Below are 27,700 nucleotides of genomic sequence, written 5' to 3' on the forward strand. Positions count from 1 at the left end.
CAAAAAAAAAAAAAAAAAAAAAAAAAAAAGACAAGTCTCAAGGGTCATTCAGCAATGAAACAGGTGCTCCAAAATAATAATCAGCAGCATAATGAAAATTGGCAAATGGTCACAAGAAGAAACAATATGTAACTTCAACATCAGTTGCAACAACAGTAATGCAGGGATATTAAGAAATGGTTGCCTGGGAAACAAGTCAATTACAATAATAAAGTCGAAATTGAATAAGCAAATGCGTGTGCCATGTTTCTGGGTCAAAAACGTATACACTCGCTATAAATATCAACAGTACAAAAGCCTGTCTAAATCAATGAGCCCTTCAAAGTGAACACCACGAATTCTGCTTCTCCACTTACTGATTAGCTTAACAAGGCCCTGTTTGGCACCCATTTTTATCAAAATGCATTTTTCTCTCTCTTCTTTTCAACCACACGTTCTTTATTAAAATAATATTACACGTAAATCAAAAACTTTTTCTTATTTTTCAACCACACATTTCCCATCAATTTACTATTAAAAAATTTATTTTCACATAAAAATTCCTACCAAACACCCTCCTAAAATAGACTTGTGCTTCAGAGAGTTCAATTAAAACAAAATCTAAATATCTCACTTTTTCTGTCTCTTATTACCAGAAAAGTCGCTTCTATTAAAGCTTCTTGTAAGATCATTCGTGGTCTCAGTCGTGTTCTGCTTCTTTAACCCTTTCCTCCCTCCAAATCCAAACCTTGAATCCCTACGTTCCCTATTCTTCATGTTTTTATCTGAACTTTTTTTCCCCTTTCCACCACCCTGTTTTGCCTTCCCACCAGAACGATCTCCAGGAGCCACCCAAGGCCTCTTCCTATTCAGTCGATCAAATGGTTTTCCTTCTTCGAAAGCCAAATCAAGGTCACCACCTTTATCACCACCGGCAAACCCACTTTGTTGCCGCTGCTTCCTCCACTTCTTAACAGATTCAACGTCTTCTTTCTTCTGCTTGGCCCTCTCTTTTAGTTTCTGAGCTTGTATCTCTTTAGCTAACTTCTTGTTCTCCCTTGCCTTCTTTCTCTCCTCCGCCTCCTCAACCTTTTTCTTCTCTGCTAAGAGTCTGCCCTTAACTTTCTCCATATGAACATCAGATTTGACCATTTCGGCATAATAGTCAGAAGGCCTCAGAAAAGGAAGCCCCATCGACTGAAATGTTACCAAGCCCTGCCTCGCACCGCACCCTCTAGTGCCTGTGTGTAAAAAGCAAGCTCCCGTGTCAGGTCATCATTGACGTCCACTTCTTTTGCCTGATCAATATCAATTGAAAGCTTGTGTATCCATTCGACATTGGCAGGCCAGTTGATATCTCCAAGTTTATCAAGCAAACCTGTTGACCTCTAAAAATGGCTCTTCCAGGTGGCCAACTTGTAGCTACTCCACGTATTCCTCCCTACGAAATGAACAAACTGTCAGGCGCACACGGCCGGAACCAACGGAGGTGGCGGCCGTATACACTCCGACGGTCAAGTCAGGTTTGGGTGGTCGGAACAGTGTCCAGGGGCTACACAAATCAATCAGTCAATAAAGGGGGAGGAGAATATATAAACTTGTTATGGAGTGCTATCTATTGAGAGTTTCATTACCTTTGCCTCTGGCCAATCTTTGGGTATTTATAGGTGGTATGAACCGTGGGATGTGGAACACGTGTATACATCTGACGGTATGAAGCGTCTGCTCATAGGCGTCAATCAGCCGCGCTTGTAGAGTGGGCGGACAGTTTGTTTCCCCCGAGTTGAATTGACATAAAGTTGATAAGTCACATCAAATAGCTTTATGGGGGACGTCACATCAATTTAAACCTTATATGCAGAGCAAATCTTAAATTGGCAGCGAATCTTCTAACGGGGTCGGAGACGGGACACTTCGGCAGATCAGTGACAGGAATTGGTGTATCACTTCGGAGAGGCTTCGGGAGGTCGGAGTGGTTCCGAGGCTCGTAAAATGAGGCGTAACAAAACCTTCACGATTGTTTACAGCATTCTTTGAAGGTTCAGTTAACTTCACGTCTTCAGCTTCTTCTGATTCTGATCCAGATTCAGAGACCACAGGATCAGGTTCCTACATCTCCTCATCATTCACCATCTCCTCACTTCGCATCAGTGTTTCTTCGGTTTGGAGAAATTCAGTTAGTAAAGAAAGGAAAATAACACATAACACCTATCAGCTAAATTAAGCACATCAAACAAGCAACAATATTTTTTTTGCCGTGAAAGTCAAAAGTTAAAGCTCTGCACCATGGAAAACACTCAGATGAAAGCAGATGCTAAGCAAACCCAATTGCCACCGCTCAGGGCAGCACACAGGAGCAGCAGGGTCATCATTCTTCGACAATTGTATCAGTTTTATCTGTTATAAAATAATAAATGCTGGCATCCTTTCAAGAGGTAGCCTGTCATCTAATTTTTAGGAGGTGCTGTAGAATACCAAATCCATGAACAAGGTTCAAACCAGATTTTGATGCATGGGTCTCAGTCTATTCACAAATTTGAGAGAATTTTATGTTCTTACCTCATGGAAGTGGTTCTCTGACTACCCAAAGCCTCAAATCCTAATATTTCATATTAATCTAGCTTTAAAATATCAATAAAGCACGAAACAAAATAAAATGCTTTTCATGACAAGGTACGCTCTTAGACAGAACAGGAGATCCTAGGTGCACGTTCTCTGATTAGTCATCGTGATTAGTCATCGTGACAGAAGTAAAATTCATCTCAGGCCCAAAAATTACTTATGTAATAAGCCTTATATATAAATAGACTTCCATCGCAATGCGGATCCAGGAATTTTTGGTGAACGGGCTAAAATTTAAAAGTCGATGTAATAAATTTTTGCAAGCAAGAGGGTCATGGAGAAGATGAATTTGAAGTCCAAGATGTTGATGGAGATTTAGTAATCTCAAGGTCTAATCTATATGCTCTTCTACCTCCACTTAAAAAGGATGACATTCGTAAATTCAAACAAGAAAAATCCCTTCAACAATATGAAAAAGATTCAAACTAATGAATTGCCACCTTGATTCGCAATATAGTAATGCCAAGTCATCTCGACTCAACAATGGGTTTGAATTCAAGAACTTAACCAGATGTTTTCACATAGAAAACTCAAATCAGTAAAAAAAATGACAAAACTCTGCAAACAAACTTAGGCCCCATTTGTTTCCCATTTATTTGAAAATAAGAATGAAAAATGTAATCATTACGGTCACACAAAAGATAGAAATTCAAATATGATGGCTTGATGTGATGGATAATTTTAATGGAGAACGAATGAAAAACAAACAGGCTTAAACAAAATTACTACAGAACCCTAAACCCTCGAAAATACTTTGGAATTATAAGCAAACTTTTTGATTGATTAAAAGCTGAAAAATGGTCAAAACAGGCCAAAAGTAAAGAACCCTTCAAAACCCACAAAGGAAAAGGAAAGAAATTAGTATTTCGGATCAGACACTAGAAAATCCTTAACAATCTTGAAGTTATCGAAAGTGTGAAAATCCCAGAACTGTTGCACCAGAATGGACCCTTTGGTCTACCTGCAGTGGATATTTCAAGAATCATGTGAATGCAAAAAAGAAAACCCAAAAATCCTAAGATTTCATAACATAGGATTTGTTTGAAGAAAGGTGTAAGTATCTGGCTCCCCAGTTCGGCAATTCCACCTTCGGCTTCCTTGGTTGCCGGCTGCCCCTCCCCGTTTGCCCAGCAGAAACAAAAAAATTCTATTTTTCAAAAACCCACACTCAACAATAATCAATATTAACAAAAAATATATATAAAAAATGGTCCAAGTTTAAAATATAAGAAACTAAACATCGAAATCGAAAATACTTACCAGTTACCACTTACCGGGTTGGAGTCTTGGAGAGGAATTGAATGGCCGTTGCTAATGGAGGGGAGAAAATAAAATTACTTTTAGGGTGCGTTTGATTACAAGTAGGAAAATTACATGGAAAGAAAATGAATTCCAAGGAATTGAATTACCTAGAAATTGTTTTCATGGAAATTGTAAATTATTGTGTTTGATTGTATAAATTTTTCACGTGGAAAATGTTGAAGTAAAAGTATTTTTTGATGTTCGTTTGACTTTGTTTTACGTGAAAATTGTCAATTTCAGGGATATCCTCTTTTACAATTATTCCTAAAATTTGTTCCCATTGCCAACAATTAAAAAAAAATAAAAAAAGCAAAAAAAAAAATAAAAAAAAAGGTGGAAAACCAAAAACCACCTATCCTCTAGGAAAAAAAAAGGTGGAAAATCACGCTTTAAGGTGTTGTACCTAGAAATTCATGGAAAATCAATTCCCTGGAAAATTTTGTCAATCAAACAGGCCAAAAGTGGAAGTTGGAATTCGAATTCCAAGTTCCATGGAAAATTTCGTGCAATCAAACGGGGCCTTAGGTTTGTGTTTGAGTTAATTTAAATTTTTGTTTGGACAAAAAAAAAAAAATGGAGTCGGGTCAATTACTTATTTTGTTGGATTGGACTCATTAGTTTGTGTGAATAAAGGCTATTCAATCTTTGTTTTCTTTTTTTGTTGGACACGGAGTGTTCAATCAATTTGAATGGGCTCAATAGAAAAAAAAAGTGGACTAACTGGATCTGGGCTTGGGCGAGCAAGGGCTGTAGTCCGGGCCAGCCCATGCCTGGATCCGCCCACCGGCATTCATATCGCCATCAACGTGGAATCAATTTTTGAAAAAAAGGGGCATGTCCGGCCTCGGAAAGAAGGCGAAATCCCTGGACTGCCCTCATCGGAATCTGAAATTTCAACTATTGATAGTGGCTCCAAATCCGACGGGTTCATAATGGAACAACCGGTAATGAATGATGTGAAGAAGGAGAGAAATTGGACTGCTGACCTGGTGGCTTCTAGCGGTGGGGCTTAGGCGCTGGCGGTTCTGCTGAATAAGGCTCTGTTTCCAGTTAGGGTTCCTATTACTTTTGCCCTTACACCTCCGGTCGCAACGTTTCTTGCCCGCCAGAATATTATCAAGAGCAATGTATAATCTTCCTCTTATTCTTTATTTTAGCTATTTGTTACGACATTATGTTCTGTTTTCTGGTATGTGGATTGGAATAATTACAGAGGAGCATACATTTGGTCGTGAATTATATGTCTTGTTGTTTAATTTATTTATACATATGACCGTGGGGAATGGTTGATGATAAAAGGATACCACTTCAGTAGCAGTAAAGAGTTTGGGCTTGTTTGTTACTGAGAGTCCGTTTGGTGCACATTTTTTAGATGAAAATGCATTTTAAACATCATATCGCGAGTCCCCCATTAGAGTGTGGAAATCAAAAATTGTGTACTGATGTGACGGAAAAAATGCATTCTTGGCTCCAAAAATGAGTACCAAACAGGGGCTGATTTTTAGAATCAATTTTTTGATTGTTAAATAGAAAAGTGGATTAGAAAAAGTAAAAAGTGACGATTGATCAAGTAACGATCAAAAAATTGATTTTTTAATTTGAAAAATCAAAACCAAACGAGGGCATAATCAGGGAATTAACACCCCTAGAGACCTCACTATCGATTTCTATTAGAGTCGTGAGACGAATATTTCAAGAAACCTTCCATATTTTTGCAAGTGTCATGTAGTTAGAGAGAACTCCATGTTGCACAGGAAGGACAACAAAAAACTAAGCCTTATTCTAGGAAATCTGGAGTGGGCTATAAATTCGTTTTTCATCAATCTATTTGTTTTATGGCTAAGGGAAAATCTAAGTCTTTAGAAGAGAAACAAAATTAAGTTAAAGCATAAAGAAGGGGAAAACTTGTCAAAAAATCTTGCCTTTTTTTGTCATGTTATGGCCCTGATCCTACCTTTCTTGACAAAAAAAATAAGGGAAGAACAGAGAGAAGAAAAGAAAGATACTTAATGAAGAGCGGAATATAAAAAGTAGAGATCCATACAAACTTCAGTTAATAGTAATGTTTAATAGATACATAATCCTAGATACTCTCATCAATCTAGGAATCACTTATAAGCATATATTGACAATATATATATATATATATATTTTTTTTTTTTTACTTATTTTAAAGCTTTTGATTAAAGAAGAAAGCAACAAGAATTGTCTCCTTTTATTTGACACGGTTTTCATTTTATATGTGGAAGCTGGTTAATATGTTGAATAATGCTTTTCAACAATCGTCCTTTATGACATATACATGGTATCAAATAATTACATGTCATGTGTATGCCACACAATGCGACTTTTATAGTGAACGACTACGAATAACATTACTCTAATATATTGGTAGGTGAACAACAGAAAATTCATGAAAACAGAAAGAGAGAGAAAGAACTTAAATCAGACTAGACGGCATTTTAGCTTCTTTTCTTGTTTAATACTTTCTCCATAATCCTTTCACTTACGTCGAGATATTATTTATTGTACCATGATAGAAAATAATAGCGAGATACGCACATCACAATATTTATAAATTAACTTCACTCATTTTATCATTAATATCGTCCTATAATTTACAAACAAACAAGTATCCGAATCTGTGTCATTTCAATTGTAATATAAATGTGTATAATTAGCCAATGACATATAACAATTTTTTTCCCAGTATTTATGTATGTACATTTTGTGTGAGCACGATAACATACGAACCTTAACAAACCTCAAAATCGATTGCTCATTTTAGTTTAATTTTTTCCTGTGCCACAGCTACCATATGTGTCATATGTAGAATCAAGCGTGTCACCTAAACTTGAAACATTTGACAGTAAATTTATTTGTAAGTTACTTATTTTAGAGCATCTTAAAAGTTACTTTTGAAAAAAAAAAAAATTGATATAAAATGAGTTAATCAAACATATTTGATGACAAAAATAACTTTCTAAGTATCTTCACTCACTCCATTTTTAAACTATATTTTAAGGCTTGTTTGATTTTCATTTATTTGTTTTACAGTTTGTTAAGTGATCATTTTTAACAACACATTCACGTGCTAAAATATTTACACGTTTTCCCAAAAAAAAAAATCTTTACTTTTTAACTAGACATTCCCCTAAAAATACTATTCAAAACTATTTTTTCCCCTATATATGGGAATCAAACATGCACTTTATGTTTTAAAGTATAATTGAATTATTGTATTTTTGGCCGATCTCGATTCTTGTAATGTGGAGTTTTCATTACTCATCTTAGGGTTTAGATTGATTTGATTTTTACTGCAAAGCTTGTGAATTTAACATTCAGTTTAATCAATTAAATTATCAACGTTAATTTAATTGCAGTCATGCTACATACTGACGAAAATTATGGATGCTGGTCATATAAAATCTATACGTGGGATTTGAGGGTCAATAAAGCCAGTCAAATAGGCTAAAAAATAGGAATTTAGAGACAGACTAATTTGGCAAAAAATGGTTGGCAGTTTTTTATTTTTTATTTATTTTTTAATTTTTCAAAGTGTTCAATCATGCTTTGATACATGTCTACCCTGTTTTTGAGCCCCTCTAAGTGGCATTGTTGTTGAAAAATTCTAAAGCCTTTGGCTATGGTGGATTAGACAAGAAAGTCAGACTAAGAGAAACAAATCACAAAACATATTCATACAAATGACACTCGACAGATTACTATTATGAGTAAAAGTTAATAATTGACTTTGAGCTTACAAAAGTTAGTTTTACTAATCCTAATAAGATTAGGGTTTTCATGACCTATGGCTAATTTGAATTGTCAAAATCGAAAATCGTGGTTAACCTAATCGAAAGGGGGAACTGATGGTGCAATGAGACGGATATGATTTTTGATTTTAATGAACCGGTTAGGAGATGTGCGGGTATAGTATTTATGTCGTCGCCCCGAATCGAACCGATTACCCGTTAAATTTTTTTTTTTTATCTAAATAGTAATCCAATGCAAAACATGTATAAAAAAATATCTAATTTTGCAAACTCCACTAGGGCCTTTTTTCTTCCTTTGCAGTTACACATGATAATTATCAACTCACTCGCTCTTGAAGCGAACTCAATCAACAATTTCAATTTCAAAAAATTTATTCTCTTACAGTAAATTTGATCATTTGATTAGTTTTAGGCATCTGGATTGACTTGAATTTAAGTATACATAGTCTTTGCCTTTCTTGATTTTGTCATCAGTAACCTAGACATTATCCTTAGCACCATAAATCGCCGCCCTTTTATAGATGTACCTCTATCGACCCTTTGTACAATTTTGATCTAGTAAGTGATCAACAATACAAATTTTTTGAAGTACTCCAATATAATTCACTCGACTATTAGCCGATAGCTATCATATGTGACTTTTTTTCATAATTTTTTTTTTCAATTTGATGACTGGACGTATGAAAAATAATTTATTTTCATGGTTATTAACCGTCCCGGACCAAATCGAAATCGACTTACGTGATTATGGTGCGGTTATTGTAGGACAAAAAAATTGGTGATTCGGTGATGGCTTTGATTGAACCGACCTTGAATTGAACTGTTGCCAACCGTATTATTCCTTACTAGCACAAGAGAAACAAGCGAAATTTTTAAGTGCATGTTTGGTAGAAATTTTGAAAATTGATTTTTTGACCATTAGAGATAAATTTTTAAATGCTTGTTTGGTAGAGATTTTGAGAATTGATTTGTAATTGCTAATCAAATGCAAGTAATGAAAGATGACAATAGATTTGCTGAAAATTCGTCAAAGAATATTCCTGTCATTTTACAACCTGTCTTTGAATTATCCAAATCTAGTGGGAATTCAATTCCATAAAATTTAGCCAGCCTCACTAGACGTTGGAAAGGGTGAATAAGACAAAGGCACTTAGCTCTATTACCTCTTCTCCACTAGAAAGTCTCAAAAGATCTCTAGACACTTCATCTGAAAAAAGCAAAACTATTCCAACGTCTAAAAGACTGAAGAGTAAAGAAAAATCCCAGGATTGGAACTACGGCTTCAACTTCTAGATTTCGGTGGTGGCTGATACTCAGTCCCACCGATCACCATGAAACTGTTGAGCTGGAATGGACGAGGGTTTAGTAACCCTCGTGGCATTCGTGCTCTTTTTAACCTCATCAGAAAGGAAGATCCCGATGTTTTGTTCTTGTAAGAGACAAAAATGAACACAACAAAAATGAAATTTTGCCGAATAAAAATGAAGTTCTACGGTTGTTTTAATGTGAAGGCAGTGGGGCGTAGTGAAGGAAGTACAAACCTATGGAAGCTTGACGTTCACTTAACTATCATCAGCTACTCAAAAAGCCATATTGATGCAAAAATTGACTCACTAGCTGGTTTTTAACAGGCATCTATGGCTACCCAATACCAGTATATGTATGGAAACCTGGAATCTATTGTGGAGTATGAAGAGGGACCCTTCAGAGCCATGGCTTGTCTTTGGCGACTTCAATGAAATTTTATCTAATGAGGAGAAATGGGGCAGCCGAGACAGACCTCGACAACAACTGGAAAGGTTCCAACAAATGCTCTTTGATTGTGAACTAAGAGATCTCAGTTTTAAAGGGCCCCATCACACTTGGTACAATGGAAGGCATGACTCAACACAGATTTTTTAAAGACTTGACCATTTCACTGCCAATGCTTCCTGGTGTCAATTTTTTTTTCAGAATCTACAGTTACTCATGGCTCCACTGCATATTCAGATCACCTGACTCTTTAGGTCCAGCTTTACGTTAATCACCAAACTCCCAAAAGACCTAAACCATTCTGATTCGAATCAATTTGGATTGGCGAAATGGCATGCACTGATATTATACTTGATAAATGGTCCGATTCTAGCCCCTAGGATCTGGAAAATATTAGGTGTTGCAGCAATTAGCTCCAGTCTTGGAATATATCCAAATTCGGTAAAGTGCAAGTGAAACTTAGCAACGCTAAAAAAAGCTTGCGCAGATTCAAAAGCAGGATCCTACAACTATAAATTCAAATGATCTTCGACAAGCCACCGAAGAAGTACAAACTTGGATGGATAGAGAAGAACTTACGTGAAAACAAAGGTCTAGGGCTCCTTGGCTTGAAGAGGGTGACCAGAACACTCGTTTCTTCCATGCAAAAGCTTCCCAAAAAAGAAGGAAAAATACAATTACAAGAATCTTTGATGACCAAGGAAATTGGCAAGAGAGAGAGGCATGCAACCACATAATAATCCAATACTTTTCTGATTTGTTCACTTCTACAGGTTCAAAGAATCAAGCAGCTATTTTGGAGAACATGAAATGCAAAGTAACTCCTGAAAGAACAATGAACTGATCTAACCTTTTACAGCAACCGAAGTCTTCCAGGCTTTGAAAGAGATGCATCCGACTAAAGCCCCAGGTCTTGATGGTATGCCTCCTATTTTCTATCAAAATTTTTGGCCGCATATTGGTTCCTCTATTAAAAATGCTTTATTACATGCTTTAAATACCAATGAGTTCCCTCGAAATGTAAACCATGCTTTTATTACACTTGTTCCCAAGATAAAAAAATCCTCAGATCGTCAAGGATTTCAGACCAATTAGTCTCTATAATGTCCTGTATAAATTGGTGTCAAAAGTTGTGGCTAACAGGATAAGAACAGTACTACCTGTGGTGATTTCAGAGACACAGTTAGCTTTCACTAAAGGGTATCTAATTACAGATAATGTGCTTGTGTCCTACGAAGTACTTCACTTCCTACGAGGAAAAAAGAAGGGCAAGAAAGGCTACATGTCTCTCAAGCTTGACATGAGCAAAGCGTATGATAGAGTTGAATGGTCTTTTCTCGAGGTGACCATGCACAAATTGGGCTTTCATGAAAAATTATCAGACTGGTGATGACATGCATTACTATTCCCTCTTTCTCGACACTCATCAATAGCTATCTCATGGGTCGCATTATCCCATCAAGGGGGTTGAGGCAAGGGGATCAAATATCGCCTTATCTACTTCTCTTATGTACCGAAAGATTAACTAGCTTATTGAATGTGGCGGAAAGGAATAAAATGGTGAATGGTATTCAAGTGTGTAGAGAAGCTCTAAGTTTGAATCAATTTCTCTTTGCGGATGACAACCTGATATTCAGTGAAGCAAATGAAGAAACTACTACTTGACTACAAGCTCTCCTTAGTAGCTATGAAGATGCCTCGGGTCAACAATTGAATAGAGATAAAACCTCTATGGTCTTTAGTGCAAATGTAAAGCCAGACAAGTAGTAAGAAATTATGGCTCTATGGAATGCTCCTCAAATACAACAATATGAAAAGTATCTGGGATTACCACCTATGATTGGTAGATCCAGAAAGCGAGCCTTCAATGAAATAAGACATAAAGTTTGGGTGATACAAAGTTGTAAGAGTGGTATGTTTTCCCAAGCAGGAAGAGAAGTCCTCCTAAAATCAGTGGCTTTAGCGATCCCCTTCTTTGCTATGAGTTGCTTCAAACTACCCTCCACATTATGCATTAAAATTGAAAGGATGATGGCTAGATTTTGGTGGGGCCAAAGAAAGGAGGGACAGAAAATCCATCGGCAATCCTGGAATACAATGTATACATCGAAATCTATGGGAGGAATGGGCTTCAAGGAGTTGGGAATCTTCAACATGGCTATGCTTGGAAAACAAGCTTGGAGGCTATTGCAACACGTTGACAGCTTAGTTCACAAAATATTCTCAGCCCGTTACTTCCCTGGATGGAACATTCTTAAAGCATCTATTGGTGGTAATCCCTCTTATGCTTAGCGTAGAATCTGGGAGGCTAAAAATTTATTGATACAAGGGGGAAGATGGGTTGTTGGAGATGGTAACGCTATACACATTCTAAATGATAACTGGATCCCAGGAGTGAAAAATCTAAGGAGGGAGTTGGGAATCAATTTTCAACAACATCACAATCAACAACTTGAAAGTCCAGTGGCTTCATTGATTGATCCAAACTTGAAGTGGTGGAATTTGAAAGCTTAGGGCTCTATTCAATCCAAAAATTGTTAAGGCGATACTAAAATTGCACCCAAACCCCTTGGGAGAAAAAGATTACTGGTCATGGGAACATGAAAAAATCGGAATTTATTCTGTTAGCAATGCATATAGATTCTTCAAGAATTGTCTAACGCCAGATCGTGGCAGCTCCTCAAATGCGGCTGAAAGAAAGAAAATTTGGGATATTGTTTGGCGTCTAAAGATACCCCAAAAGGTAAAAAAAATTTGCTTGGAGAGCTTGCCAAGAAAGCTTGCCCTCAAAACAAAACCTGATTTGAAGAGGAATATCTATTGCCACTCAATGCTATTTTTGCGACTACCAAATAGAAGACCTATGCCATGTTCTACTCAACTACCCTTCTACTCGCCAACTTCTAACCAGTCGGTTTCCAGCGCTACAGAATAATGATTATCTGGGAGATTTGATGCAAGCAGCTATGGATATAATGGCAAAAGACTCAAAGGATGCTCTCTCATAATTTATACTCATCACTTGGAGTTTTGGGATTCGTCAAAACAAAATGGTTCATGACCAGCTGAACCTTCCACCGCAAGAAGTAATTGCTCCCACTTTAGCCAAAAAAACTCACTTTTGAAATAGTTCCACCCCTCAACTTTTCCCTTGGATCACCTTACCACAAATATAGGTGGTCCTCACCACCTAAGAAAGCGTTTGAACTAAATACTAATGGCGCGCTATTCTTTGACTCAAATTAAGGTTGGGATTGGAATCATTTTACGAGATCACGTGGGAGAAACAATTTTGGCTGCTAGTATTAGGAATTGTATATAAAGTAGTAAATAGCTCAATTTTAGTTAGGTAGTTAACAAGCTGGCACTTGTTTAGTTAGTTAGTTAGTCCAGCTCATTTTCATTTTGGCACCAATACTTGCCACTATTTATAGAGACTTGTATGTTCATTTTTCTCCAGATTTTCAGAAACAATAAAACAAGATTCTTCATTCAAATATCTGATATGGTATCAGAGCTCTATTCTGCAATATACTCCATTTCATCTTAATCTTATAATTGAAGTCTAACTACATACAATCTGATATGGAATCGATGGAACCTGGGAACAATTCCGCTGCACAATCAAACACAAGCAAATCGGTAGTTGATGAATCTTCAAGTCCTTATTTTCTTCATCACTCCGATAGTCCAGGATTGATGCTTGTGTCTCAACAGCTCACGGGAGAAAACTATGCCTCTTGGAGCCGTGCAATGGCGATTGCATTATCGGTAAAGAATAAACTCGATTTTGTTAATGGAACCATTACTAAACCAGAAGGTACAAACTCAGATCTAATCAATTTTTGGATTCGAAATAACAATATGGTTATATCTTGGATCTTCAATTCAATTTCAAAGAAGATTTCAGGCAGTATAATATATGCCACTTCAGCATATAAGATCTGGAATGATCTCAAAAATAGATTTCAGCAGAAGAATGGTCCAAGAATCTTTCAATTGAAGCGAGATCTGATGAACTTCGCACAAGATCAGGATACTGTAAGTATATACTTCACCAAGCTCAAAACTATTTGGGAAGAATTAGCCAATTATCGTCCTGCATGTACTTGTGGAAAATGTACTTGTGGAGGAGTGAAAGAACTGGATAAACATTATCAAATGGAGTATATAATATCCTTCCTCATGGAACTTCGTTATTCGTTTTCTCAAATCATAGGACAGTTGCTATGATGGATCCTCTACCTCCAATAAATAAAGTATTTGCTTTGATCTCACAAGAAGAAAATCAGAGAACGATTGGCACACAAATGGTTAATGGGAATGATCTAACTGGAGCACCTACATTTGCCTTTAAATCTGAATCGATGAGGACATCAATTGCATCAGGATCTAAGACTGCAAATATTAAGAAGAAAGAGAGATCTTATTGCACACATTGCAATATTCATGGACACTCAATTGATAAATGCTATAAAATTAATGGATATCCTTCTAGTTACAAAAAAAGATCGGGATCTTACAACAACAATTTCTCCAGATTTAATCCAATAAATCAATTTTCCATACCATTGCGGGCACATAATGAAGGTAAGCTGAATAGTCCATAGCAGTTTGGTATTGGAAACTTCGTTCAGAACTTGAGTTCTGATCAATATCAACAATCGATGTCCATGCTATCTACACACCTGGCATCAAGTTCAAGTACAACAGTTTCTGGTCGTCACGATACCAGTACTGCATTATATAATGTAGGTATTAGCTACTCTATTTCAGCTGATCCTATTTTTGCTTTTAAAGAAATCTGAATAGTGGACTCAGGAGCTACTAAACATGTATGCTCCATTGATAATGCATTCATAAACATGAGACTTATTGAAGATTCAAATGTGACCTTACCCAGTCATGTATAAATTCCGGTTAAATTGTGTGGGGATATCAGATTAAATTCAAGACTTGTGCTGCGTGATGTATTATTTATCCCACAGTTCAAGTTCAATCTGTTGTCGGTTAGTGCATTGACCACTGATTCTCAATTCTCATTATGTTTCTTTCATGATGGATTCATCATTCAGGATGCCAAAACCAAGAGGATGATTGGCAGGGGTGATCGAATGCAGGATCTATATTTTCTGGATACAAGAATTTTGAATTTCACTTCTATCACTTTTGTCAATAATGTGTCTACCCATGTATGGCATAACAGGCTATGTCATCTTTCTTTTAAAAGATTAGAATGTTTGAATGAACAATTGTTATATGATGTCAAAAAATCGGACAAACGGATGCCTTGCTATGTTTGTCCTCTTTCTTAACAGAGGAGATTGTCTTTTGAGTTGAATAACAGGTTATCAAACAACCTCTTTGATCTTATACATTGTGATATATGGGGACCTTACCATGTGACCTCACATTCTGGACACAATTATTTTCTGACCTTAGTAGATGATTGTTCTAGATTTACATGGATATATCTGTTTAGGAATAAATCAGATGCTAAGACCATCATTCCTAGATTTTTCAGCATGGTACATACCTAATTCAATGCTAATATAAGAATGTTCAGATCTGATAATGCTAGTGCACTAGCATTTACTGAATTTTTTGCTGAAAAGGGAGTCATACATCAATATAGTTGAGTGGAAAGACCACAACAAAACTGACGTAGCGGAACTATTATAGGGAAGATGAACAATCACAAATTGAGAAAATTCTCAAGGAAGATTTTATTGAATTCAAGAACTGCTGCCTCTAAAGGCTTACAACTGATTAAATAGAAGAAAAACCTAGGAGAATCCAGAAAATAAAATAAAATAAAATAAAATAAAGATATTTTTTTCCAAAAATGGAAAATATGAGATGATTACTAAGATGGAAAATACTTATCTTCAGGATCATCCTCCAACAAACGGAATCTAAATCCGAATTTCATGGAAAGAGATATTGCAAAAATGAAAATTACTATAAATAGCAAAAACGATTAAACGAGGGCCTAAACGATGGATTTTGCCCGAAATTGGCTCGACTCCAGTCAAATTAGACTAGCGATTTGCCAAAACGATCAAACCCAAAGTCATCATGAAATCATTTGCCCCCTTTTGCCTTGTGATGGTCTTATCTTGCCATGAACTCTAATCCCTTATGCACTTCATCATTCTCCCCAGGGTGGGAAAAATTCGCCCTCGAATTTGACGGGAAAGGAGCTTCATCATCATCATCAGAATTATCACCATAAAATGGCACCAAATGCTTGATATTGAACACGTTGGAGGTACGAATATGGCTGGGCAGCTTTAAACGATAAGCATTCGGATTGATATTCTCAATGACCTCCAATGGACCAATCTTCTTCGCAGTAAGCTTGTTGTATTCATGAGCAGGAACATGATCATTTGTTAACACTGCCCAAACAAAGTCACCTACCTCAAACTCAACATGTCGGTGTTTGAGATCCGCAGCACGCTTATACTCAGCGACAGCAGCCTACAGCTGATCATGAGCCTGTGAGTAAACCTGCTGTAGTTGTTGAATAAAGTCTTCGGCCTTACTATGCATTTTAACAGAAGTAGAAACTGGAACCAGATCAAGAGGACCACGAGGAACAAGGCCATACACCACCTGGAACGGACTAAAACCTGTACTTCGGTTAACAGCATGATTGTGAGCGAATTCTGCTTGACACAACTTCTGATCCCAAGACTTGATGTGATCACCAATCAAACAACGTAGTAAATCACCTAAGGAACGGTTAACAACCTCTATTTGACCATCTGTTTGAGGGTGATATGCACTGCTGAAGTCCAGCCGTGTATTTACAGAGCGCCATAGGCTGCGCCAGAAGTGGCTGAGGAAACGAGTATCCCGATCGGACACAATAGATGTAGGCAGTCCATGAAGGCGATAAACTTCACGAAAATACAGTAAGGCTACATTGACAGCATCTGTAGTCTTCTTGCAGGGGATGAAATGTACCATTTTTGAAAATCGATCAACCACTACGAAGATTGAATCAAAACCACGCTGAGTCTTGGGATGTCCCACAACGAAATCCATGCTCACATCTGTCCAAGGCTGGGTTGGGATAGGTAGGGGCATATACAAGCCCGCATTGGTCGCTTTGGCCTTAGCCAAGTGACAAACCCGACAACGCTCCACAAACTTGCTGACATCTTTGCGCAATGATGGCCAAAAGTAAGAAGCAACAACAAGCTGCAATGTCCGGTCACGACCTACATGGCCCTCATTATGCAACTCTTGAATGATCTTCAACCTCAAACTGCCCTCTGGAACGCACAACTGATTGCCATGAAAAAGAAAACCATCAACCCATGTAAACTCCGACTGCACACCCTTCTGCAACTTCTGGACAACATGGGAAAAGTATGGGTCAGTAGCATATAAGTCACACAACCTGTCAAAACCTGAAACCTCCACTTGCATTTCTGTAAGGAGCGTTTGGCGCCTACTCAATGCATCTGCAATTTTATTAAGGGCACCTGCCTTGTGCTTGATCACAAAAGTAAACTGCTGTAGATAAGCAATCCAAGAGGCATGTCTAGCAGAAACCTTATCCTGAGTACCAAGGTGCTTAAGGGCATCATGATCCGTATACAAAATGAACTCCTTATGGAACAAATAGTGACGCCAATGTCGAACGGCCTGGACTATTGCATAGAACTCCACATCATAAGTTTTATACCGAGACTTCGAGCCAGAAAGCTTCTCACTGAAATATGCAACAGGGCGGTTGTTCTGACTCAGCACACCACCAATACCCACTTTCGAAGCATCACAATGTAGCTCAAATGGTTGGGTAAAGTCAGGCAACACCAAAACTGGAGCAGTAGTCAACTTCTGCTTAATAAATTGGAAAGAAGACTCTGCCTCGTGAGTACATTGAAACCTACCATCCTTCATGTAATCTGTAATTGGTGCCATGATGCTACTGAAATGCAATATAAACCTGCGATAGAAGGAAGCAAGGCCATGAAAACTCCGCACCTCGGTGACAGTCTTGGGTTGTGGCCATTAACTTATCGCCTCTACCTTAGATGTATCAACTGCTAACCCCACCTTCGACACCAATAACCCAGGAACGCCACATTATCAGTGAGAAAGGAACACTTCTTCACTTCAGCATAGAATTTATCCCTGCGAAGAACTGAAAGAACTTCCCGAAGGTGCCGAACATGTTCATCATCACTAGCATTATAAATTAAAATATCATCAAAGTAGACCACAACAAATTTACCGATGAATGGGCGAAGAGCTTGATTCATAACCCGCATAAATGTACTGGGCGCATTTGAGAGGCCAAAGGGCATGACTAACCACTCGTACAATCTTTCCCTCGTCTTAAATGCGGTCTTCCATTTATCCCCACGTCTGATCCGAATCTGATGGTACCCACTCTTCAAATCAAGCTTGCTAAACACACAAGCACCGGTAAGCTGATCCAATAAGTCATCTAGGTGGGGAATAGGAAAGCGGTAATGCACCGTAATCTTATTGATTGCCCTACTATCCACGCACATGCGCCACGTGCCATCCTTCTTCGGTGTGAGAAGAGCAGGAACAACACAGGGACTAAGACTCTCCCTGATGTGTCCTTTTGCCAGAAGCTCCTCAACTTGCCTGCGCAACTCTTCATGCTCAGTGGGGCTCATTCTGTAATGCGCTCGGTTAGGTAGGGCAGCTCCAGGCACCAAGTCAATCTGATGCTGAATATCCCACAGTGGTGGTAGTCCATCAGGAGGCTCTTCTGGGAAAACTTCATGAAACTCCTTTAGCAATGGCTGAACTGCGAGAGGGACTTCATGCTCACTGTCAATCGACTTTCCAATCAGCACATACACTACCCCAGACTCCTCCATCTCTGTCTCGAACTTCTTTCTGGTCAGTAAATTGGCATTGTTCTCGACTGCCTGTACTGAACCCTTATCCGGTAGTAACGCAATTTTCTTTCCCCCAAACAGAAAGCTGTACGTGTTGGTATATCCATCATGCAGTGAGTGCCTGTCAAACTGCCACGGCCTCCCTAATAGTAAATGACATGCATCCATCTCTACTACATCACATGAGACCTGATCCTTGTAGGTAGGTCCGATGGAGAAGCTGATTCTAGCACGTTGAGACACTTCTACGTCATTGCCTCTTTTCAGCCAGGCTAATTTATAAGGTTTGGGATGTTTCTCAGTCTGCAAACCCAGCTTCTTAACGACCTCCTCAGCTACCACATTCTCGCAACTACCAGAATCAATAACAAATTTGCACACCTTCCCTCCAACAGTACATGTTGATTGAAAGATATTATTATGCAACCAATCAGTGTTATTCTCCAAAGGAGTCAGGAAATTCCTCCTCACCACCAGTGCCTGACCCACATCACCAACCACAAACTCTTCTTCTTCTGTTGCTTCTTCTCCGCCCTCACCGTCAAATACAGGCGGACCTTCATAATCGCCATTTCCCTCATCAACAAAGAGTCCCTTGCGCGGATTCTTTGGGCACTCAGACTGCCTGTGGCCTGTAACTTCGCATCCAAAACAACGAATACCAACCACAGGACGTGTTGGTTGTTGGGCAGGATTTGTTCTAGGAGGACCAGATTGAGCAGGATTATCAAGACGTGCCACCTGCTGTTGTGGGTTACTAGAAGAACTCCCTACAATGAAAGGACTAGTAGTTTTCCTGGACTATTGCTTCTCTATCTGTATTGCCCTTTGATGTGCTTCAGAAACTGTTATAGGATCAAACATATTGAGAGTATCCTGTATTTGGGGACGAAGACCACCCACGTACCGTGACACCAACTGCTCCTCCGTCTCCATCATCTCGTTCCTCGTAATCAACATATAAAAATTCGTGGTATAGTCACTAACCGTTTTCCCACCTTGACGCAGATTCTGCAGTTGTTGGTACATGGTCCGTACATAATTGTAAGGCAGAAATTGTTTCTTCAATTTGTCCCACGATGCAAGCTTAGGTTTCCCTAGCCTCGATCTTGTCACCTTAGTCTGTTGCCACCACGCGGCTGCTCGCCCACGAAGCCTCGTTGCAACGAGAGGCACACATTTATCGGCATGAACCTCTTTAAACTCCAAGACCTTCTTCACTGCAGTCACCCAATCCAAGAATTCCTCTGGACTCAACCCACCATGAAATTCTGGAATATCCACCTTAAATCCTGATTCCCAACGTCGGTTGTCTTCCTGACCACCCCTTCTCCGGTGAACTGGCAGATCCAATGGCTGTTCAAGCAGTGCAAATGGATTCTCATTATCGAAATCCCCAAGCTGTTGACCCGTAGGCGTAGGCTGCTGCGGCATAAGCGCAGCGATCTGCCGCGTCAACAATTCCACTTGTTGACGTAGCTGTGCGACTTCATCACGTCTATGTACCTCCTCTACTGGGGCATCACGGGCTTCAGGACGTCTCCTTGACGGCATGGTGAAGGAACGATTTTGGCTTTGATACCAACTGACGTAGCGAAAATATTATAGGGAAGATGAATAATCATAAATTGAGAAAATTTTCAAGGAAGATTTTATTGAATTCAAGAACTGCTTCCTCTAAGGGCTTATAACTGATTAAATAGAAGAAAAACCTAGGAGAATCCGGAAAATAAAATAAAATAAAATAAATATATTTTTTTTCCAAAAATGGAAAATACTTATCTTTAGGATCATCCTCCAACAAACGGAATTTAAATCCGAATTTCATGGAAAGAGATATTGCAAAAATGAAAATTATCATAAATAGCAAGAAGATTAAACGAGGGCCTAAACGATGGATTTTGCCCGGAATTGGCCTTGCGTCAGGGCCAAAGGCGTTGAGTTTTATTCCTTGGCTCGACTCCAATCAAATTAGACTAGCGATTTGCCAAAAACGAGCAAACCCAAAGTCATCATGAAATCATTTGCCCCTTTTTGCCAACTTTTGCCTTGTGATGGTCCCATCTTGCCATGAACTCTAATCCCTTATGCACTTCATCATTCTCTGTGGTTGAACGCAAACACCATCACTTATTAAATGTGGCCAGATCTTTATATTTCCAGTCATGAGTCCCTATCAAATTCTGGTCTGAATGTGTTTTAACGGTTACATTCTTGATAAATAGAGTTCCATCCCCTATTTTGAAGCATAAAACACCATATGAAGTTCTGCATGGAAAGTCTGCTGATTACTCATTTCTTAGAGTCTTTGGATGCTTAGCCTTTACATCTACATTAACTGCACATAGAACAAAGTTTTAGCCACGGGCCAGAATGTGTGTGCTATTGGGGTATCAATCTGGAGTCAAAGGCTACAAGTTTTATGATGTTCAATCAAAACAGATTTTCTTATCTCGTGATGTTGTATGTGATGAAGAAATATTTCCTTTTCATACTATCACAACAGCTGACCAGTTAATCGACCCATTTCCTGACTTGGTCTTACCAATACCAAGTTTATATATCCTTCCAGATATACATGACTCCTTAAATCAATATAAACCAAACATACTGCATATTGATGATGCTCAAACTCTACCTCAAACAGATCTATCACTCCCTATTACACTACCTCTTGATCTACTATCAAATCATAATATTTCCGATTCAGGAAATAATTCCCACATTGATATAATACCTACAGATCAAACCACTTTAAACAATAACACAAGACGTTCCCAAAGAATCATTAGAACCCCAAAATACTATCATTGCAATCTTCTTGCTCACGAAAAGCTTCATATCCATTCCTCTCATCATATTGGAAATTTCTTGTCATACAATAGATTATCTGACAATCACCTACAATTTGTGTTAAATGTATCATCTCAGGTTGAGCCACAATATTTCCATCAAGCAATTAAACATCTAGAATGGCGTGAAGCTATAAAGGTTGAGTTGGCAGCCATGGAATCAAATCACACATCGTCAGTGACTTCATTACCAATTGGCAAAAATTCCATTGGATGCAGGTGGGTCTTCAAGATTAAATATAATTTTGATGGCTCTATTGAAAGACACAAAGCCCGTCTTGTAGCCAAAGGATACACCCAACAAGAGGGCTTGGACTACTTTGATACCTTCTCTCCAGTAGCAAAGATCGTCACTGTCAAAGTGTTATTAGCTCTTGTAGCCTCTCGAGGATGGCATTTGTTCCAATTGGACGTAAATAATGCCTTCTTAAATGGTGGCTTGTTCGAAGAGGTGTATATGGATCTTCCACCCGGGTATGAAGTTCACACTGCTGGCAAAAAGGGAGAAAAACTTGTTTGTAAATTGCATAAATCAATTTATGGTTTCAAGCAGGCATCTAGACAGTGGAATTCAAAATTTACCCAGGCTCTTATTCAGTATGGTTTCACTCAATCGAAGGCTGACTATTCTTTATTAACTAAAGGCTTTGGGGATAAATTTGTGGCTTTACTTGTGTATGTCGACGACATTGTTATCACATGACCAAATATCCAAGTCATAGATTCACTAAAGAAGTTTTTGCATTCACAGTTCAAACTCAAGGATCTAGGACAGTTGAGATACTTCTTGGGCATTGAAGTTGCTCGTTCCAACTCTAGAATCTTCATATCACAGAGATATTATGCTCTGCAGCTAATTGAAGACTCAGGATACCTGATTGCAAGTCAGTAGCTACTCCTATAGATCCTAAAGTATCTTTAAGCATTCATGAAGGTGATCTTCTAATAGATGCTACTCATTACCATAGGCTGATCGGGAAACTGATTTAACTAACAATATCTCGACCGGACATCACTTTTGCTATCCACAAGCTAAGTCAATATGTACTACAACCTAGATTGCTTATTCGTTATTTGAAAGGCACTCTTGGTCAAGGCCTGCTACTTCTTACACCATCTGATTCGCAAGTACCTCTCAAGATTCGAGCCTTTTCGAATGCTGATTGGGGGTCTTGCTTGGACACAAGGAAATCCACCACTGGGTTCTGCATTTTTCTTGGAGAATCATTAATTGCTTGGCGAGCTAAACAGCAAACCACGGTGTCCCGCTCTTCAGTTGAAGCGGAGTAGAGAGCTATAGCTGCCACCATCAGTGAAATTGTATGGATTCATCAATTGCTCAAGGATTTTCAAGCTTGTCCAGTTAGTCCAGCTATTTTGTTTTGTGACAACCAAGCTGCCATCCAAATTGCAAACAACCCAGTGTTTCATGAACGAACAAAACACATTGAAATCGATTGCCATTTTGTTCGAGATAAAGTCACAGTTGTTATAAAGCTGCTCCCAATTCGGTCCAGACATCAACTTGTTGATATCTTTACTAAACCACTTCCAGCATTTGTTCTTTACTTTCCAAGATGTAGGTTAAAAACATTTACCGTCAATCTTGAGGGGGAGTATTAAGAATTGTATATAAACGTATTGTACATAGCTCAAATTTATTTAGGTAGTTAACCAGCTGGCACTTGTTTGGTTAGTTAGTTAGTCCAGCTCATTTTCATTTTGGCGCCAATACTTGCCACTATTTATAGAGACTTGTACATTCATTTTTCTCCAGATTTTCAGAATCAATTAAACAAGATTCTTCATTCAAATATATGATAGCTAGTGGTCTTGGAAACACAATCTTAGAACTGGAACACATTGAAGTTGAGGCACTTGTGAGAGGTCTACAACCGTGCCTTAACCTTGGAATATCTCACTTAATGATGGAAAGTGATTGTTTGTTCCTTGTCAATGAAATCAATAAGTCAAGTTCGTCCTCAGCATCAATCCGTTCTCAAGTAGCCAAAATAAAGGGATTAATGCAGAGATTTCCTCAATGTAACTTTCAACACTGCAACAGATTGTGTAACCAAGCAGCACACTCCCTGGCGCGACACGCATGATCCCTTGAAGACATGTTCCTCTAATGACATAGTGTTCCTTTTTTTATTGAAAATTTAATTTTCATTGATAAACACTACAGTACCCTTTCTTAAGATTTTTTGCCTTCATGAATGAAATATTTTCCCATTAAAAATAAAAATAAAAAATATCTAAAAGATGAAAACACGAAAATGTTGAGTTTCCATTTGATGAATTTATAAATGATTTACAAATAAAAATAGTTAAAAAAAAGAGTAAAAAATCCCACAAAATGTGTAAATACTATAGTAATAAATAATTTTACATCTGTAATTAAAGTCAATGTATGATTTTAATAAAAATTATAAATCAAATAACTTTTATTCAGTGGTGACAGGTGTAGAAACTGCCAAGAGGAACGATCTGAAACTAAAAATAAATTAAACCCAACGGTAAGTTCTCTACTTAACAATAATCTACAAGCTCCTCAACAAAGACCTTTAAGTTCTTAGTGGAAGATCCATCCTCCTGCATAGCTTCTCTAGCAGAATTTTTCCATTTCCAAGCATTCTCTCTCAATTCTCCACTTTTTTCTCCATCACCCATTATCGTTTCAATGCACCTTTTGATCTCGTAGCTCTCAACGATGCCATCTTCTCTCGGGTTCACCCTTAAGCCTGTTCTCCACACATCTTGTATCAGCTTTGCATTGGTCCCTTGATCAGCCCACTGGGGAAACGCCACCACGGGAACACCACATGCTATACACTCCAAAGTCGAATTCCATCCACAATGAGTCACGAAACAACCCAACGAAGGGTGAGTTAGGACCTCAAGTTGAGAACACCATGGTACTATATTTCCCAGTTTTTCCAGTTCTTCCAAACGACTTGGTTTATTGTCGTCTTTTTCTTCTTCTGAGTTTTCGTTTACTCGTATGACCCACAAAAAGGGTCGTCCACACTCGAGTAATCCTTTAGCGATCTCCTCCATTTGAACTTTTGGGAGCCTTAGAAGAGTCCCAAATGATACATAAATCACAGAAGATTCAGGCATGGAGTTCAACCATTGCAAATAATCCTCCGATTTATTAAAAAGATCTCCACCAACGTCCTTATCCGATGGATCTTTACCATCCAAGAAAGCTGAAGGAATTAAAGGTCCAATTCCGATTAACTCATAATCTTCAATCGCTTTAAGTGCATCAGCCTGAAGCGCATCAAACGTATTCACAAGAACTTTCGGCTTTGTTTCTGCATCTAACATTTCTAGATGCTCCTTACATGTTGAAAGTGCAAAGACTTTGTGATCGCTACTCGGAGGAAGCACAAAGGAGGGAAGATCACGTTTAGCTAGCAACGGAAGTCCAGGCAGCTGGATTGTCCAGGAAGGATCGTCGGAGGAATTATTGATTTCTTCACCATAGCCATTGAAATAATAGTAGTATATATCCAATACAGTGGTTGGTTGAATCCACAGAAGAGCACTCGGGATTTGCAATTCACGTGCCACCGCTGCAGCCCATGGAAGCAGTAGACTGTAAACTAGGCACGTAACTGGGCGACCTTGCTCGGCACTGGCAAGAACCGTGTCCCTTATGCTGTTTGAACTGCTGTTTCTAATAACTGCCATGTATCGATTATGATCATCACTTTGTTTACACCCGTCATCATATCCATCAGAGAATGCCGCAAAAGTAAGTAATGGATTGATGTCGCCGGCAGCTTTAGCTATCCGCCGCTGGGCATATAAACTCGTTGAAAAGGTGACTTCAATTCCATTCCTGACAAGGGTCTTGGCAAATGTAAGTAATGGATTGATGTGCCCTTGTGCTGGAAAGGTTACCAGAAGTACATGGGGGCGAACCATTTTCTTGCAGGAAAAAAAAAAAAAAAAACTCTCTGCGCGATACTGATAAAAATTATGTAGTAGAAAACTGGTGCTTCTGTGAACCAGAAATGAGTAGATAAAACGGGGGCTTTAGGAATGTTTTTATAGTAAGAGGAAAATGATTGACGTTTGAAGAGGTATGGTGCACCACTGCATGGAAAGTTTACGACACGTAGTATTTAGAAATAAGAAGTCTGCCATTTGTCTCTATCTCTTCTCTTCTCGCCCAACTTGTACACCGACGAGACTCGTGTTCTTGTGGATATGCACACAAATATTAATTAATTGAAAGCGTGGAAAACCAGTCAAAAAATTCTATCTTTTCTTGTTTTGCTATTTTCCAAGATGCTATCTTCTTCACAATAGAATAAAAAAGAAAAAGAAAAAAACAAGGTAAAACGGAAAGAAGAAAGAATGAAACTGAAAGTGGAACAGAATATAAAAGATGGAGATTCCTACAGACTTTCGTAGATAGTAACGTGTAACAGATACATAATCACGTATACTCACATCATGTTGGAAAGCAGCGCTGTTTTGCCATTATTGTAGGAAAAAAATAGATTCCGTTAGTCAAAATAATGCTGTGTGTAAATGAGAAATTGAAGTGAAAGCATACACATTGAAAAGTGATTTTGTTGTCTAAGGGAAAACAATTGTAGTTTGTTACATATAGGAATAATAATAAGATAATAACTAGTTTATATTTGACTATATTTTTTGAAGGTGCAATTATGTGTAGTATAGAGACTATCTCTTTATGTGTATGTGTAGGGAGTGTAAATCATTAACTAGATTAGCACCTCGAGTTGTTGAACTTGTGTATGAGCACGACTTGCAGACATGAATGTTGAATTGAAATTTGGTCCTTAGTAAGGTTCATATTTTTTCTTTATGTTTTTTATTTTCAATTTCACTTCTAGTTTCTTTTAACTCATTAAACCTTAAATTCATGTGTTTAGTAGGTTGTAATGGCTTGTGAATGAGTTACATTAACTCGTCATTTATGGAGTCCAAAATAGAGCCCCTTTTTCTTAACTTTTAAACAAGAAAGAATACATAACTTTCATCTCTCTAGTTTATATATTTTTTCCCGCTTGTTTGGAATTTTAAGTTCATGTCCTAGTCTTGATAATCGTGTTCAGATACAAGTTCGATTTGTTGATCGAAAAACTTCCTCGACAATTTTCAGTGATTTCTCTGTCATATCTTGAGAGACAGACGCTTAAGAAAGCATCAAGCACCTACTATGATGGAATGAATATGTTATGAGGACATTGTGTATTAATACATAGATCTCGATTAGCTAATTTCTCCAAAAAATTACTATTCCAAAACTTATTTGAATTAGTAATACTTTCTATTGTAAATTGTTGCTTCTCAGGGTTTGAGATCATTGTTTTGATTATGATGCGATTTTAGCTGTATTAATATTTAATCTTGCGTGACAGGAATTTTAACTGAGGGGTAAGATAATCTATAAAATAATTAATCGATAGCCTAATAAACTTTTGAAAATAGTTTATCTGCAATGATCGAGAACATATATTAATAAGATTGGAAGGAGATTTCGTGAAACAACTTGGCTCTTGTCTGTCTGAAAGTTTCAAGAATAAATTGAAAACATGGAAAAAAAATGAATTTATAAGATTATTTCTTTGAAAAATATGTGATAGAAAATGAGTTCGAGAAAAAAAAATTGAAGAATGAAGCTCAAATTGGGCTTGAATGCTAGAGTATGTGTACGAAACAAGTACGATTCCTTAGTATTATTTATAAATAGTGGTGGATTCAGAAATGTTGATGAGATAGGACGATCGTCGACTGTTGACTGTTTACCGTCATTGTTTGCAATAGTGAAATAATTTATTAATATTTAACTAACTAATATTAAAAGTTCTTCAATTAATGTGTAAAAGCACTAGAATGTAATAATCATATACATATAAAAATATAATTCGACGTCCAATTTTCAATACCAATTTATCATTTATCACAAATCACTTATGCACATATTTACAAATTCACAAATTCCTCCCCAATTTTCATAAACCATGAACCATCACAATTCACATACTAAATCATGAATCAAATGGTCAATACATATAAAATATCACTTCAAGACTTCAAATTCTAAATGAAAATGGCATCAAATGAACCTTTAGAGAGAGGGGGGGGGGGAGCGGGGCTCACAGTCAGCGATGGAGGCTTGGCATCTGCAAATAGGTATGTCAAATTGGCTCAGTGACTTGGGCGGCTCGTGGCTAGGCTCGTGTCACGGGCCAAAATGGCCTGTGACAAAGCCCATTCAAATTCAAAGATCAAAGTTAATAATAAATAAAAAATATTTTAATATATATATATATACATAATCAAGCTGTCGTTACAGGCAACTATGTCATAACTGCCTCGTTACAGGCAGCTTTATAGCTGTCTCGCTTGTAACGAGGCAGCAAATGCTGCCTTAAGGCAGTATATAGGCAGCTTTATAGTTGCCTGCAACGGCGGCAGCAGCTACTACTATTTTTTTTATTGATGAAATTTAATTTACGAGGTCCGTTAATATTTG

The 27,700-nt window shown here is 37.9% G+C and overlaps 3 protein-coding genes and 1 pseudogene across 3 annotated transcripts; 1 reads left to right on the forward strand and 3 right to left on the reverse strand.

Annotated features, from left to right (window-relative positions):
* Positions 1-129: 129 nt before the first annotated feature.
* LOC111378695 lies at positions 130-3,200 on the reverse strand (annotated as a pseudogene).
* A 10,463-nt stretch (positions 3,201-13,663) lies between these two features.
* LOC111378687 lies at positions 13,664-15,113 on the forward strand. The gene is made up of 5 exons (XM_023001915.1): positions 13,664-14,021; positions 14,244-14,338; positions 14,420-14,623; positions 14,750-14,959; positions 15,021-15,113. The coding sequence occupies exons 1-5, from the start codon at positions 13,664-13,666 to the stop codon at positions 15,111-15,113; spliced, it is 960 nt and encodes a 319-aa protein (XP_022857683.1).
* Positions 15,114-17,494: 2,381 nt separating this feature from the next.
* Positions 17,495-19,879, reverse strand: LOC111378688. Its single transcript, XM_023001916.1, has 2 exons — positions 19,151-19,879; positions 17,495-19,066 (listed from the first exon to the last, which is right to left on the reverse strand). Exons 1-2 carry the CDS (start codon positions 19,877-19,879, stop codon positions 17,495-17,497), a joined length of 2,301 nt encoding a protein of 766 aa, XP_022857684.1.
* Positions 19,880-23,604: 3,725 nt separating this feature from the next.
* Positions 23,605-25,145, reverse strand: LOC111378696 (crocetin glucosyltransferase, chloroplastic-like). Its single transcript, XM_023001925.1, has one exon. The coding sequence runs from the start codon at positions 25,111-25,113 to the stop codon at positions 23,710-23,712; it is 1,404 nt and encodes a 467-aa protein (XP_022857693.1). The 5' UTR covers positions 25,114-25,145; the 3' UTR covers positions 23,605-23,709.
* Between the last annotated feature and the right edge of the window lie 2,555 nt (positions 25,146-27,700).

This window comes from Olea europaea, unplaced genomic scaffold (assembly GCF_002742605.1).
Source record: "Olea europaea var. sylvestris unplaced genomic scaffold, O_europaea_v1 scaffold1853, whole genome shotgun sequence".
NCBI lineage: Eukaryota > Viridiplantae > Streptophyta > Magnoliopsida > Lamiales > Oleaceae > Olea > Olea europaea.